Source organism: Callorhinus ursinus, unplaced genomic scaffold (assembly GCF_003265705.2).
Source record: "Callorhinus ursinus isolate GAN/ISIS: 27379988/994484 unplaced genomic scaffold, GSC_fseal_2.0 scaffold9, whole genome shotgun sequence".
NCBI classification, from domain to species: Eukaryota; Metazoa; Chordata; class Mammalia; order Carnivora; family Otariidae; genus Callorhinus; species Callorhinus ursinus.
Genome location: NW_027397071.1, coordinates 39329835 through 39347021, shown reverse-complemented (window position 1 = coordinate 39347021; position 17187 = coordinate 39329835). Strand labels below are relative to the sequence as shown.

At 36.8% G+C, this 17187-nt stretch overlaps 1 protein-coding gene across 15 annotated transcripts in view; it reads right to left on the bottom strand.

Annotated features, from left to right (window-relative positions):
* Positions 1 to 17187, bottom strand: part of SLC44A5 (solute carrier family 44 member 5) — a 424280-nt gene that overhangs the window by 72561 nt on the left and 334532 nt on the right. For 14 of the 15 annotated variants that reach the window (XM_073896502.1, XM_073896501.1, XM_073896500.1 and 11 more), the window contains one exon: positions 9863 to 9947. The exons of the other annotated variant lie outside the window; for it this stretch is intronic. In XM_073896502.1, the coding sequence (XP_073752603.1) occupies positions 9863 to 9947 (85 nt within the window). The remainder of the gene's footprint in view (positions 1 to 9862; positions 9948 to 17187) is intronic. 15 annotated transcript variants of the gene reach the window in all.

Here is a 17187-nt window from a genome sequence, read left to right as displayed (position 1 = left end):
ATTGCAGATAACTGGACTAAAGGCAAATACAGCTCAGTTACCACAGCAGGGCACACACAACATATATAAGAGGCATTCCTAAAGTGCCAGGTTCTGGTAAACAGGGAACTTTGCAGGGCAGGGCACTACAGGACCTCTTTATAAGGCCATTACTTTCAAGAGCAGGAGATGTAGCTGACTTTCTTAACACATAAAAACAGACACGGAGTTACACAAAATAAGGAGACAGAGGAATTTGTTTCAAATAAAAGAACAGGACAAAATTACAGCAAGAGCACTAAATATAATGAAGTAATACATATACCTGATAAAGAATTTAAAGTAATAATCACAAAAATATTCAGTGGATTTGTGAAGAGTGGAGGTCCTCAATGACACCCCCAACAAAGAGACAGAAAACATAAAAAAGAACCAATCAGAGAAGAAGAAATAATAATGAAAAGTAAAAATACATTAAATGGAATAAATAGTGGACTAGAGGAAGCAGAGAAACAGATTAAGGATCTGGAGGACAGACTAATGGAAAGCAATCAAACTGAACAGGAGAAAAAAAATTAATACAAAATGAAAATAGACTTAGGGACCTCAGTGACACCATCAAGTGTACTAACATTCGCACTGTACAGATCCTAGAAAGAGAAGAGAGAAAAAAGGGGGTAGAGAATTTATTTGAAGAAATAATAGGTGAAAACTTGCCAAATATGGGGAAGGAAACAGAAATCCAGATCCAAGATGCACAGAGAACCCCCAACAAAATCAACCCAGGAAGGTCCACACCAAGACACACAGTAATTAAAATGGCAAAAAGTAGTGATAAGGAGAGAATTTTAAAAGCAGCAAAAGAAAACAGGTGCATACAACGGAAATCCCATAAGGCTATCAGCTGATTTTTCAGCAGAAATTTTGTAGGCTTGAAGAGGGTGGCATGATATATTCAAAGTACTGAAAGAAAAAAAAACCTGCAACCAAGAATACTCTATCCAGCAAGGCAATCATTCAGAATAGAAAGAGATATAAAGAATTTCCTAGACAGGGCGCCTGGGTGGCCCAGTTGGTTAAGCGACTGCCTTCGGCTCAGGTCATGATCCTGGAGTCCCGGGATCAAGTCCTGCATCGGGCTCCCTGATCTGCAGGGAGTCTGCTTCTCCCTCTGACCCTCTTCCCTCTCGTGCTCTCTCTCTCTCATTCTCTCTCTCTCAAATAAAAATCTTAAAAAAAAAAATTTCCTAGACAAACAAAATTTAAAGTAATTCATGACCACTAAACCAGCCCTACAAAAAATGTTAAAGGGGACTCTCTGAATGGATAGGAAAGACCATAAGCAATCCCATTTCCTAGACCATTTTTCTACCCCATACACAAAAACAAAAATGGATTAAAGACCTAAGTGTGAGACAGGAAACCACCAAAGTCCCCTTTGATGATAACCTCTTTGAAATTAGTTGTAGCAGCTTCTTATTAGACACATCACTGGAGGCAAGGGAAACAAAAGCAAAAATGAACTATTGGGACTTTATCAAGATAAAAACTCCTGCACAGTGAAGGAAACAATCAACAAAATTCTAAGGCAATCTATGGAATGGGGGAAGATATTAGCAAATGACATATCTGATAAAGGGTTGTTACCCAAATCTAAAAAGAATTCAACAAACTCAACACTCAGAAAACAAATAATCCAGTTAAGAAATGGGCTGAAGACATGAATAGACATTTTTCCAAAGAAAACTTCCAGATGGCCAACATACATGAAAAGACGCTCAATATCACTGATCATCAGGAAGATGCAAATCAAAACTACAGTGAGCTATCACCTCATTCCCGTCAGAATGACTAAAAATAACACAGGAAACAACAGGTATTGGCAAGGATGTGGAGAAAGGGGAACCCTCTTACACTGTTGGTGGGAAAGCACACTGGTGGAGCCACTCTGGAAAACAGTACGAGTTTCCTCCAAAAGTTAAAAATAGAACTACCCTATGTCCCAGTAATTGTACTACTAGGTATTCACCCAAAAGATGCAAAAATACTCATTTGAAGGGATAAATGCAGCCCGATGTTTACAGCAGCATTATCAACAATAGCCAAATTATGGAAAGAACCCAAATGTCCATCTACTGATGAATGGATAAAGAGTATTTGGGGTGTACACACACACACACACACACACACACACACACACACACAGGAATATCACTCAGCCATTAAAAAGAATGCAATCTTGCCATTTGCAACAAAGTGGATGAAGCTAGAGAGTATTATGCTAAATGAATTAAGTCCATAAAAGAAAAGTACTGTATGAGTTCACTCCTATGTGGAATTTAAGAAACAAAACGTATGAACATAAGGGGGGAAGAAAAGAGAGGTAACCCATAAGACACTGAACTATAGAGAACAAACTGAGGCTTGCTGGAAATGAGGTGGGGTAGGGGAGATGGGTTAAATGGGTGATAGGTATTAAGGAGGGCACTGGTTGGGAGCAGCATTGGGTATTATAGGAAGTGATGAATCACTAAATTCTACACCTGAAACTAACATTACATTGTATGTTAACCAACTGGAATTTAAATAAAAATGTAAAACCAAAAAAAAAAAAAAAGAATCCAAGAAGTCCAAGGTGTGAATAACAGAATTCCAAAGAGACAACCAATAAAATGGGAAGAATGAAAATAGCGAAGAAATAACTGAAGAAAATCTTCCAGGGCTAATGAGAATCCTACTTTTTCAGAATTAAAGGACTCAAGACTGAACAAAAATAATTTAAGAAGAGAAAAAGACCTATGTCACATTGTGAGATTTCAAAACACTAAGAATAAAGAAATGATTTTAAATGCCTTTTCCAAAAGAAAAAAAGTCACCACAAAATGTGTGAATCAGACTGGCATTAGCCACACTGGATGCCAAAAACACTGAAACAATGTCTTCAAATTTCTGACAAAAATTGTCTTTCAAGGTACAAATCTATCAGTAGGCCATCAGTCAACTATAAAGAGAGAAAAGAAAAGTATTTCTAGGGGAAATACCCAGGAATTTACTTCTCAGGAAATACACTTCCTGTGCTTCCTTTCCTTAGGAGGATCATTGAGAATGTTCTCCATCAAAACAAGGGTGTCAGCAAGGAAAACAAATTGGCAAACAGAAAACAATACACGGGACATGTACATACTTTAAAAAGTGTCAGTTGTTTATGTGAAATTAAAATTTAAGTGGGCATTCTGTGTTTTTATTTGCTTAATCTGGCAACTCTAGAATCAGGATCCAATCTAATGGGGTAGACAAGTCCCAAAATTAAAGCTTTGCAGTAGATCTGAAATTTACCAGGTCCTGAGTGAAACAAAAGGACAGAGGCCCTGCAGGGCTGTCTTCAGAGAAAAGGGACCTCTGAAAAATGGGGTGATTGGGTCCTGATAAAGTCTATTCACAAAAGCTTAGCATAATACCTTCTAGGTCCATCCATGTTGTTGCAAATGGCAAGATTGCATTCTTTTTTATGGCTAATATTCCATTGTGTTTATATGCCACAAAAGAAGTGAACAAATGAATACAACAAAAGAAAAACAGACTCATAAATATAGAGAATAAACTGGTGGTTGTCAGAGAGGCAGGGGCAGAGAGGTAGGCAAAATAGGTGGATGGGGATTAAAAGGTACACACTTCCAATTATAAAATAAATAGGTCACAGGGATGAGAAGTACAGCATAGGGAATAGAGTCAATAATACTATAATAACTTTCTGTGATGACAGGTGGCAACTACCCTTGACATAATGAGCATACTGAAATGTATACAGTTGTTGAATCACTATGTTGTACACCCGAAACATTATAAGTCAACATTATGTGCAATTACATATTACATTACCTATCAGGTAACATTGTAAGTCAACTATGAGCCAATTAAAAAATTTTTTAAAGAAAAAATCTTGTTGGCAAACAAAATATAATTAAGAATGTTAATGCCCTACGTTAAAGCAAACTAAAATGTGGGAGGATACTAAACCACTAATAAAGCATAAGATTTGACTTTGGTATCAGTGACCTAGTAGACATGAAAATGGAAGGCCTGGTACTGAGTAAAGTTTACATAGTTATAACAAAATCAAAGTCTTTTGTTTCCAACTTCTAGAATCAACCTACCAGTAGAACATGGAAGGTGATGTAATGTATGGTGGTTAACATAATAAAATAAAATTAAAAAAAAAAGTTGTGGAACTGAACTTCATAACAAATTTGATTATGTAAAAGGTAAATATAGAAAGTAGAAGGGGAAATGAAAAGAAAGAGGGAGAGAAAGGTAGCAGGGTAATATCCTTTTATATAAAGAGGAGTCAAAACACTGACAAAAGTTAATGGAACAAGAAATAGAGGTGTTAGTATACTATTTAAAGTCACAGAAGTAACCATATGAAAATCTACAGGTAATAATCTAACTGCAAACAAGCGAGGAGGAGGGGATCAGGCAAAGAGATACTGTAAATGAGTTAAATCTTCATTTTTCATAGCAGGCTGGCAATGGATACTTTTTTAATGCATACTTTCTAACACTAATAAAGCACAAAACAAAAGAATAAGCATATTACTTAAAGTTATGCAAAAAACCACCAGAGAACTAAGGCCAGTGTTAAAGACTGAATGTATCCACCCACAAATCCATATGTTGAAATCCGAACCCCCAGTGTGATAGTCCTAGGAGGTGGAACTTTCGGGAGGTGAGTGGTCATGCAGGTGGAGCCCCCATGAACAGGATTAGGGCTCTTATAAGAGACCCCAGAGAGCTCTCTAGCCCCTTCCTCCATCTGAAAATGCAGAGTGGGGACTGCTCTCTGCACACTGGGAAACAGGCCCTCACCAAGAGCCTGACCACACTGGCACCCTGATCTTGGACTTCCAGTCCCTAGAACTGTAAGAAATGCATTTCTGTCATTCACAAGCCACCCAGTCTATGGTATTCCGTTATAGCAGCCTGAACTTACTAAGAGAACCAGAGAGAGAAGAGAGGGTCTCTGTGGAATGAAATTGTCATTAAGGAGTCCTAGCACGGGAGACCATTGCTTTTATTGCCTTTAGAAGCTCTTCGTTAATGTTCAGTTTACTTTCACATGCATATATCTATATAAGTATATAAATATATTGATATAGATTTTTAAAAATTAAATCAAGTAGTACTTCGGGGCTTGTAGTGAGTTCAAACAAATTTGTGAGACCTCCTTGCTATGTTATGAGAAGTTCTTCAGTAAACTGAAGACAAGTTTTCTTGCTTGACCTAGATGCCAAATTGATGCAAAACATAAATGGCAGAGTTTTGTCCTTTTAATCTTAGCTGTTTCTCTAACTGAATCTCACTCTAAGGATGGGTATTTTCGTCTAATTTGGTAACTGTGCTGCATCAATGTTCAAAACACATCTACAAGCTGAAGTTTTTGTAGTAGCCAGAAGGTGGCATCAAAATCAATTGAGTGGAAATCGCAAAGAACAGGACCAAACACAAGTATCAGGAATAACTTCCCTGAAAAGCCGAGAAAGTTACATCAACAGAGCACTCCGTTTTCCTTTGAGGTCTCTGTTTTATCTGTTTTGACATTTTAGAAAACCCCCAGTGCTCTCCTAATGTCTTTTTGGTTAGGCATGGATATACAAAACACAAAATGGCCAAACTCTACATCCCAAATATTATCACACTATTTCTAAACACAGAATTTAAGCTTAGTAATAAGGAAGGTCTTTGAGAATTGAGAATCTAAGGGTTGCTGTAAGTACATCATAACACTAACAAGTACAAATACTCTGTTACAGTCTAACAAGTATTTCCTGGACTGTATTGTTTGGGGGGCTTAAATTAATTACATATCCTGACATAGATGCATTTCATTTTACAACAGAAGGGTGTGCTTGTGTGTGTGTGTGTTTTAATTTAATGATATTTTTACCAGTTTATGTTCAAGATTTTTAGGACTGGTAAACATGCAACATTTTATCATAGGACTGTACTGTAATTTATTTAATTAATCTCTATTGATAGCCATATAGGCTATTTCCATTTAATTACTACTATTTCATAGTACCTGTATCATTATAACATTAGGAAATTTTACGCAAATTTCCACTAGGTAAGTTTCTAGGAGGAAAACTGCTGAATCAGAAAGAATATACAGATTTGAAAAGTATTTCATAGAAGCCACTTTTAGACAACGGGCTTGAGAAATGGAAACTTGGTTAAGGCAGAAGGGACCAAAGTGATCCTGGCTGAATGAATACAGACAGGCCCATCAGCGGACCCACCTCAAAAGTTCCATAGGATCTCTAACCGATGGGCTACTTATAACCAGGCACAGTTACCAAATGGGAAATTCCGCATGTTGCCACACCTCCTCACCTTTCCCCTTTAAAAACAGCCCCCACCCACTACCTCCATGCTGATCACCTCTCCTCTACTGTCTGGCCTGCAGCTCCCTTGAGGTGGATTCAGTAAACTTCTATCTCCTTTGTTCTGCCTCAGGTGAATTCTTGTCACTATGGGCACCACTGGCTTCCACCCAAGAGCCACCCCACATTTGGGCCCCCCCCATCCGATCGGGAGACACACCACATTTAGATACCACAGTTTTGATAATTATTATATTTCATTACCAAAGTAGAAAAGGAGATGTTTTTAACACTGTAAAATTTTAATGTTTTCAATTTGACAACCTAATAAGCAAAAAAATGTATTAATTTGCATTTCTTTAACTATGGTTGAACAATACCTTGTATGATTATTGGCCATTATGTTATTTTCTGTTTATGACTTTTGCCAACTTTGATATTGAATTATTCTTTTCCTCTTTAATTTTGTACAGCAGTTCATATAATAAAGCTATTGAGCCACTGTCAGATACATATGTTGAAAATATTTTTTTCTGGATTGCCATTGATCTTTTAACTTTGTATACAGTGAGTTAAATGGTAATATAGTGGCAATATATTTTCAAATAAAGACTTCTTTACCCCATAATTCTATAAATATACCTCTGCATTTTCTTCTGTTACTTTTTTTATTGTATATTTAATATACAAAATCTTCAGTGTTTCAGTATTCATTCTGGTGTAAGGTAGGAGATAAATATCTAATTTTATATTCATGATAGCATTTCAGTTAATTCAGTACCATTTAATAATTCATATTTTTGCTACTAATCCAAAATCCCACCTTTATCACATTCCAATTGTATTGTATTTACTTGTATTTACTTCTTTCTGCCTATTTCTATGATAGTTCCACACTGTTTAAGTGATTGAAATCTGATATTCTCACAAATATTTTCACTTACTATTAAAAACTCTAATCATCATTTAAACTTCCTTGTTAAATTTTCAAATTAATATACAATTATAAGAATTAAAACAATTGAGAAGCTTAAAAATATAAATTATATTATGTAATTATTACATGATAATGATGGTATCAAAAATCAGTGGGGAAAAGAGCATATTATTCAACCAACTATTCTGAGATAATTGCATCTGCAGTTGGAAAAAAATTTTGATTCCTACTTCAGTCCATATAAAAAAAAAGAAATTCCGAGTAGATTAGAAATTTAAATGTAAAAAAGGGAACCATAAAATATTAGAGACATACAGGTGAATGTTTTTCAAGAGTAGGAAAGCAATTACAATCATGACACAAAATCCAGAAACTATAAAGGAAAAGTCAACAGAATCACTTCTTGAAAATATAAACATAATTTTTAATGGCTCCATTACATTAGAGGCATCATAATTTACCATCATCCACATATTATTGGATATCTGTATAGCTTCCAATACATTGTTATTATAAATAATACATTAATGAACAAGTCTGTGTTACACTAGGATTGTCTTTGAATGATCTTTATGTACTGCAATTTGTAGTATCCCATTTTTGTTGGAAATAAGTAGGTCATTGGCTTAGGCCTAGAAAACTTACTGTTACAGAGGCCCTTTTAAAAATAGCCTATTTTAAGAACTAGAGATTTAGACATTTGTATGATTTTTTTTTTTTTAACACCACCTGGTGCTTTCTTTGTCCTTCATAGTGTAAAAGTTTTTGGCAATGTTAGGGTTTTCTGAGTTACTGAGGTTAAAATAAGAATTACCACTCAGATGAGGACTTAGTCCAGTTTCCAATGGGCTACAAGGACCTTTTGTAGGAGTCCATTCATCTGTCATAAATTCAATCTGATATGATTAAGGATTTGATCCTCACCCACTCCGCTGTCCAAATTTCTAGTTTCTCTTGATCATCTGTAATAATTCTACTCCATGAACTTTATTAACCCTTTCCTGAATCTATTTTTTAAATTTGTATCTCTTGGAATAATAAGCTCCAAAGTTATGGGTGGGCAACATACTGAACACACCAAATGTTCACATAAAAACACACACACACAAATGTTTTGAACCTTATATTTTTGTTTTTGGTAGTAGTGAGGGCTGCTGTTGTTTTTGTTTTTTACCCATTCAATGCCAACTTTTATAGAAACTGAATTGGTTATGAAGAACCAGGAGATCTAGTAAAAAACCAGGTATTGCCAGAAAAGAAATGGACCAGTGAGAAAAGAGAGGAAATTTTCTAAAAATGTGAAATTTATGTTTTTGTTTTTAAGGTAAAGAAACAGAAAAATTGCCTTTGGAAATTGGAAACTTTTGTTATGATTAACATTAGAAAGGAATCTGATAGAACATTCTCCCTTGTTTCAGCTAGTCAGAGCCATTGTCTATAGCAACCAAGTAGCTTTGAAAAGCCTACCACTCACTGAAGATTTCTGGGTGGCACACACTTTCAAAAGTGAAGTGATTTGTCAGTAGGCACTGTGGCAAAAACAATTCTAACTGCAATGTTTAGCTACTCAGAACTCAGCCTTCCAAAAGCCCATTTCATAAGGCATTTTAAAATATGGCTTCTGATAAAATCACTCGTCCAATTCATCCACTATAATTATACTTTTACTAAGCAGAGTCTTCATGCATTCTAATAAAATGCTGCATAACAATGACAACTTGTCCTAAGTCATATAGTATGAAATTTCCCAATTGCTTATATAGACGGTCTCTAGGGAAAATGGGAGGGAGAAACCTCCTTTCTGAATTTCAATCTTCTTACGAAGTCTAGTAGGATTAATGTAAAAATGATTTTGTTACCAGCTAGACCCTGAGACCTGGCCATTATGGCTCACCTGCTTGTACCCACCAACATTTGTCCCACATTTTCCTTAAGCATTTCTTCCCAACTTATCTCTTAACTTAGGCAAAGGACCTTATGGGCATAACATCCCATGAAGGACACTGAAACTACCCCTCAAGCAATGATGACTGCCTGAGGAAGAGTTCCGGTGGCCCAGACCACCAAACCTGTTTGAGCTAACCCCCCGACTCACTTCTGCACAGATGGACCATGAAGTGATCTCTGGAATGACCAACAATTAATTACCTTACCTCTTCATAATACTAAAATCTCTGCCCAAGATGGAGCACAAGCCTCATTTACATATCATACATACCGTATCTCTATATATGTCTATATATTTCTATAGGCATGTTTCTTTAAGATGCATGCATGACCTTATACGTACCTCTGCATAAGATGACAAGGCTTTCCCATCTAAATATTCACCCTAACCTTAAATAAAAGGAACCCATTCACCCTTGCTCAGGGAGTCACAACTTTGGAAGTTATTTCCTGTGATCAACTTCTTTGGTGCAAATGAAGTTTCCTTTGTGTGACAACTCACCTGGTGTAGTTTCTACCTATGACTCACCAAGGAGCGAACTCATGCTGGTTCAGTTATGGTTTCTAGGTTCCAGCTTAGACGGCAAAAATCAGACAAAGGAAAGGTGGCCATACTCACTCATTGGGGGTGCCCTTCTGGCCACAAAAGTGGCCCTTGCTGTCTGTAGGGTAGGCCACTCTCCTGGGGTCTCCATGTACCCAGGCTGCAAGAACAAGAAAGGACAAAAACTCTATCAGCGACGGCTGACTAAAGGCAGTCCGATTTGAGAAATTAGAATGCGCCACGGCAACACACTAACCTCTCCCCTCAGTCACAGGAGATTATTGATTTTCTTCAAAGTAATTTCTTAATGAAAAGTAAAATAAAATATGGATGAATCAGTCAGAAAACACATTTCTTTTAATCTCTCAGGACTCATCTGGGTTGTAGCCAAAACCTGAGGTAATGCACTTAGAAAATGACATTTATTAGAATGTGAATTAGAGGGCACACTGCAAATGCTTGGTTGGCTAGAAGTCACTTTTTTCTAGGGCCTAAAACTAAATGACTTCATAGCAGAGCTAATAAATTTACAGTAAATATTATGATGTAATTCTTTTGGGTTATACATAAGTGAAAACCATTTAAAAATTCAACCGAATGAAACTGTAACACCCAATTCACATTGACTAGTTCTTTATGACTTCGTGTGCCATTATGAAAGGCAAACATCAGCAACTTTAGTGGCAATATATAATAAAAATATGCTGTGCATTTTGTTGGATAATCTCAAAGCTTAGTATAAATTTCAAGTGTTCTCAAACCTCATGAAAACTGAAGACTTGATTCTGTTTTCTCAGGAAATGCAGGGCTTTACCTTAGATAAACTTATCACCTTTATTTTCCAAGAATTATAAACCTGACTGACAGCTAGAATATAGAATGACAGAAAGTAACATGCATTAGCTAAATAATACCTCCAATTCTAACTGAAATTTTCTTTTTTGGTTTGATTAACATAGTTCCTAAAAATCTAGAAAATGCATTGGCCATCGATCACACCTGCCTCTGTGTTCGGAACACCTCTCTCTCTCTGTCCTTTGCTTCCTTTAACGGTTACCCAGCTATCTCCTTACCCCACATTCATTGGATTTGACAGTTCATGTAATAATTCAGTCACCCTTATGTACACGGCCTGTGTGACTTGGGAAGATAAAAAAAAATCAATTCTGAATGAGAATTTTAATATGGAAGAGAAATTTTTCTCAATAATTTTTCTCATCCATCCAAGTCTTTCCTTTTAGTATCTAAGTAGCCAGAAAAGTCTCCTTTGTCTCATTCTTTGTTCAATGTCATAGAAGCCAAATAGGTTTCATCTTCTAATACAGTGGTATAAAATCTGACTCATTCAGGCTGCCTTATCTTCTTGTCTTTATTTCCCAGAATAAAGATAACGGACTGTAAAGAAAGCATTTAAATGTCATCTAAGCGTTCAGTGGACAATGTCTCTGGATACTATTTCATTATATTCTGCTTTTATATCTTTTTGGGGGGGTCACATTTAGGCTAAAACTAAGAGGTCCACTTTTACCTATTTCCTGCAATATTTTTCTTTCACCCTGAAATATTTTATTCCTTTTCCATACAAATATTAACTCAGAAATGGCACGTAAAGAAGCATTTAGATTGCTAGGTTGGCTTTTTAATACATTTATGCCCCTGAAAAAGTCATTTAATTGTTTTAGCTTTGGCTTTCTAATCTGTTACTATAAAATGGGTATAATACCAAAGAATGTTAAGAATATGAAAGAAGACAAAAAAAGAATGCCTAACATGGTGCTTTGCATGCAACATGGACTTGGTAATGTTAGTTCCTGTCTTATTTAGGTTTCCCCAACACAAATCCCTGAGACAAGGACTTTGCTATGGGCAGGTTAATTTAGGAGATAATTCTAGGAAGCTTAGGTGAGAATGAGAAGGGAAGGAAGCAAAGCCAACAAAAGGCATGTTAACAAGTGGGATACTGTTGGGGGCAGGGGTGACTCCATTCTGCTGAGGACCTTCTGAGGAACCACACAGAACACGTTTGTTGGGGGACATGCTGAAACAGTCTACCATAGCTGCAAGCAAATCCAGAAGAACTGAGGGGGTGTGGGGTAGGACATTAGCAGAATCTACTATAGTTTTCTTTCCCTTTTTCATCAATCAATTAATAAAAGAATTTACTAAGCAACCACTATGTGTCCTGTACTAGAAGTCAATACCATTATAGTTTATATCAGACTTCTCAAGAAAAACACGAAAAGGAGACAACAAAATTTGCAGAAGCAGGCACTTGAGTGGCTCGGTTAGGTGTCTGACTCGAATTCTGCTCAGGTCATGATCTAGGGTGGTGAAATTGAACCTCAAGTCAGGCTCCATGCTCAACATGGAGTCTACTTGAGATTCTCTCTCTCTCTCTCCCCTCTCCTTTTGCCCGTCCTCACGCCAAGACACATTCATGCTCTCTCTCAAATAATAAATAAATAAATAAGTAAATAAATAATCTTTAAAATTTACAGAAGCCGAAGAGAAGAGGTAAAACCTGGCAAAGACTGAAAAACGACTAGAACTTGGACCAGGTGGCCAGGAGCAGGGACGAAATTATAGATTAAGGAAATAGTATAATAAGAGCTTTAATGTATTAATTACTCACAGTGTGTCAAGTTCTATGCTAAATGTATTACAACCATTGTCTCATTTGAGTCTTGCAATAATTCTATAAGGTAGATATTATTTTCACCCAAATTTTATAGGTTAAAAAAAGAAGAGCTGCAGTTAAGAGAGGGCAGTGAGGGGCAGAGGGCGAGGGCAAGGGAGAGGGAAAGAGAATCCTAAGCAGGCTCCATGCCCAGCATGTGAGCCTGACTGCACATTCCCAAGATCATGACCTGAGCCAAAAAAATCAAGAGTCAGACACTTAACCTGCTGAGCCACCCAGGTGTCCCTCAGAGTTTGATTTACTTCTCAAGGTCACAGTTTTTCAGTGGCATAAACAGGGCTTGAACTTAGGCTTGTTGCTGTCTAAGGCTCAAGTTTTAACCACTAGGCTAAAAAGCTGTAGTGCTGCCTGCTAGAGGATAAATTAGGAATGAGCTTGTTAACAGTGGGAAACAACACAGATTATCAGCTACATGAGATCAGCAGGATGTTGGACACATATGGTAGGAAAGGAGAGGACACACGTAATTTTGGAACCTTTGTCATTTGAAAAGAAAAACTTTATACTTGGCAGGAGAAGACAAGTATCAGGTTGGGAGGGATCTGATGCCTGGGGACAAAGGAGAAAGGGACCAAGATTTAATTGCCAAGGGAAGAATGCTCTTCCTCTGTTCTGTAGTTTTAAGCTGCGGCAGGTGGCTGTGATTATGAAGTTGCTGCTCCATCTCTCTACGCAGACTCTGGCACAGAAGTTGTGTTGCAGATCATCTGTGCTTGAGCTGGAATGACAAATCTTTCAGCTAATAGCTGCAAGGTCCGGTTCAACCAAGTCACCTCAGTCAAGGGTATCTAGTTTTATCTTCTCCATCAAGTCCCCATCTTGCCACACCTCCACTGGAGGAATTTGACCGGGGGGGGGGGGGGGGGGGGGGAGAGGAAATGGAGATGTGCAGCAACAGCATTTTGTCTATTAATAAACTAAGGACTGCTCACATTTTACTTCCTTTCTTGGAATTTCTCTATTCATGGCACTTCTTGGAATGTGGTGGCCACTAGCCACTCGTGTCCACTGAACACTTAAATGTGGCTTACCTGAACTGAGACATGTTATAAGTACAAAATACACATCAGATTTTAAAGACAGCATGCAAAAAAAATGTAAAAATTTTAATAATTTTTATATTGATCATATCTGAAATAATAGTTATAGTTAAATAAAATATATTATTAAAATTAATTTCACTTGACTCTCTTTATTCTCTTAACTATGGCTACTGGAAAATTTGACATTACACATGACTCACATTTTGTTGCTCCTGGGTAGATCTACTTTAAAATATTTCCCTACAAATGTCAAGGGCTTGTCATATAAGGTGATTAATAGTGTCATAACATCACAGTTCGTTGGGGCGCCTGGGGTGGCTCATTTGGCTAAGTATCCAACTCTTGATTTCAGCTCAGGTCATGATCTTGGGGTTGTGAGACTGAGCCCTGCATCAGGCTCCGTGCCTGGTGGGGAGTCTGCTTGAGATTCTTTCCCTGTCCTTCCACCCCTCCCACCACTCACATGCTCTCTCTCTAAAAAAATAAATTAATTTTAAAAATCTTTAAAAAAAATAGTGCCATAACTTCAGATTTGTAGGCCAGTCCTCTTCCAACCACATCATACTGAATGCATCCTTTGTATAATAAATATTTTGCCATTCTCCTTTTATAATCTTGAAATAATACAGATAACATAACTCACCCATGTACATAATTTCTTTTAAAATACCAATAACATGTCCTCACGTAATATAAGTGAGAAATAGAAAATAGTTTATAATTAAATAGTATGCATATCAATATGCAAATGCTCACAAGTGACTAAACCAAAAGACAGTGAATTAAGCCATGTACACGCACCTATAGATAGAATCACTGACTGTAACAGCTATAACTGCAGGAAGATGTAGGTGTACTGCGTAGGAGACTTAAATAATACAAGTGTGTTGTCAATAAAATGATTTTCCTAAGGGAACAAATTTTAGTGAATTCTAACAAAAAAGTATACTCTTTCTTCAAACTCCCTTGGTATTCATTGAAACCATGCAAAAATAACATCTGTAATTTTAAAACAGAAGTTCTAGATCCAAATACTTAAACGTGAGTTGTCACCTACATGAGGGGACAGGGGAAAGTCAAGCAGGAAGTGAGACAATTCTTGGTTGTACAGAACTGTCCGAGATATTGCAAAACATCTACCTTTCCTGGCTCCCATCCACTAAATGCCAGCAGGACTCCCCCTTGAATACTATGACAATCAAAAAGTCAACTCAAATTTTTTGAAAGATCCTCCTAAGCAGTGGTCCTGCTTCAGTTGAGATCCATTGGTTTATATGTTCATTCACACTCTCAAAAAATCTCCAAAAAAATACATACATATATATGTATATCCCAGATTATCTTTTTTGCTTCTAGATTTTATGGGGGGGACAGATATGCTATCATAGAGTTCTTTCTTATAATGTAATACCATTTACTTTTATTCAGCTGATCACCATCTATGATGACTTTCAAATATGTCCATAAATTATGTGACATTTTTCTTCTAGAGGTGGTGCATAATTCCCCATCTCTTCAGTGTGGACTAGACTTAGTGACTTGCTTCTAATGAATAGATGTGGCAGAAATTACATTTGGGTGACTTCCAAAAGTAGGTCACAAAAGGCATTACAGTTTTGTCTTTGCTCTTTAGATCACTAGCTCTAGAGCTTGAGATACTCAGAAATCCTATAGAAAAGCCCATACAATTGTCAGCAGTTGGTGAGAACTGAAGCTTCCTGCCAACATTCATGTAAGTGAGCCATCTTGAAGGCTGATCCTCTACCCTAGCCAAGCCTTCAGCTGACTGTAGCCTTGGCTTAAATCTTGACTGCAACCTCATGAAGCCATGAACTTGGAGCTAGAGCCACTGGCTAAGCTGTTCCCAACTCCTGACCACAGAAACTGAAATAAGAAACATTCTTTGCTTCAAGTTGTCAATTTTTGGAGTAATTTGCTATTTGGCAATAAAGAACTAATTACTATACAGCTTTTAAAAATATTTTATATACTTGAAGGATTCAGTTAAATCATTTTTCTTTTCTCCAATCTAAATATTCAAAATAATTAAATCCTCTTTTCTATTTGATTTGTTTTGTTATGTTTTTTAACTCATAGGTATGATTGCTAGGATTTTAGTAATTTTTGTTTCTTCATAAATGATTTAATACATGGAGTCCTCAACTTGATTTATATATCCCCTAGGGCCTAACCAATTATACACTATCTGATACCTATTAACCTTAATTCTTAAAGTTAACATGAAAAGCTTTAAAGTGCCAGTCTAGAATATGATCAAACTCCCATGCACTCATTCATTCATTCATACTGAATTGTCAATTATCATATTTCTATCCATTTTGTCATTCATTCATTGGGCCTTCCTTATTGTTGTAAGCACATAAAGACTCTGAGGATATAGAGATGAACACATTCATATTTAGTATAGTATTATTTTGTAATTAACACATTCTCCCTAAGGAAACTATATTTCATCCTGATTGACCAGTGTAGAGAGGATGGCTTCTGAAGAATGATAATGAATTATCTTTAGCTTAACTAAGTCATGACCTTAATTTTAACTGCTCTTCAAGTTGTAGTCTTTACCAGAGCAAACCAAAGTTTGTTGCAGCTGCTGATCTAACAAAAGCTGTCCCCCTTTCCCAAAAAGTAGAAAACACCAAGGGAAATTGCTTTCACCTGGCAGAAATAGTACTGCATCCTCACTATCTTCCTTCAAGGCCATATGACTTCCTAGCTCTTTGCCACAATCTAGTCTGCAGAGTTTTGATAATATCCTTACTCCACAGGTTATCATGCAAATTCCTTACGTTGATGGCATCCTGAAGATAAGATCTGGAGAATATTGGAAAGCATGTAATCTCGATGCCTTTGAAAGACTTATGTATGCTAATGGATGGGAGATCTGTACCTCTGAAACAAATAATGCAATATATGTTAAGAAAAAAAAAAGATAGCAAGAGGGGAAGAATGAAGGGGAGTAAATCGGAGGGGGAGATGAACCATGAGAGACGATGGACTCTGAAAAACAAACTGAGGGTTCTGGAGGGGAGGCGGTGGGGGGATGGGTTAGCCTGGTGATGGGTATTAAAGAGGGCACGTTCTGTGTGGAGCACTGGGTGTTATGCACAAACAATGAATCATGGAACACTACATCAAAAACTAATGATGTGATGTATGGTGATTAAAATAACAATAAAAAAATTAAAAAAGGAAAAAAAAAAGGAAATAAGTCTCAGGAAAATGCAAAAGTCTTCTAATACAGACCTGAGGAGTCCAGTAGAGATATCTCCTCCAAAGTGAAAGATAAGTTGCTGCACCTTGCATTCTCTGTTAAGAGGCACAACTCTAATCACCTACCGGATTTGAGTAAAGCCCAGAGAAATAAAATGCTTTTCAAAATAATCCATAAGTAGATCTACCAGTAGGTATGGCATAATGTACTCAATGGTGCTTAAAATATCTGTCAGAACAGGATGCTGTATAAGACCTATGGAAAATGTCTTGTAGAGAATCATAGTTGGAGGTCCTAGGGTTTTGGAGAAAACTCATGTTTTCAAGCAAATAACTGTTCTTTTGAGAAGTTGCTCCTGGACCCTGAATGATCACTCAATGACATAAGAAACCCAGCATAAACTAGATGTTATCTGATCCAACAA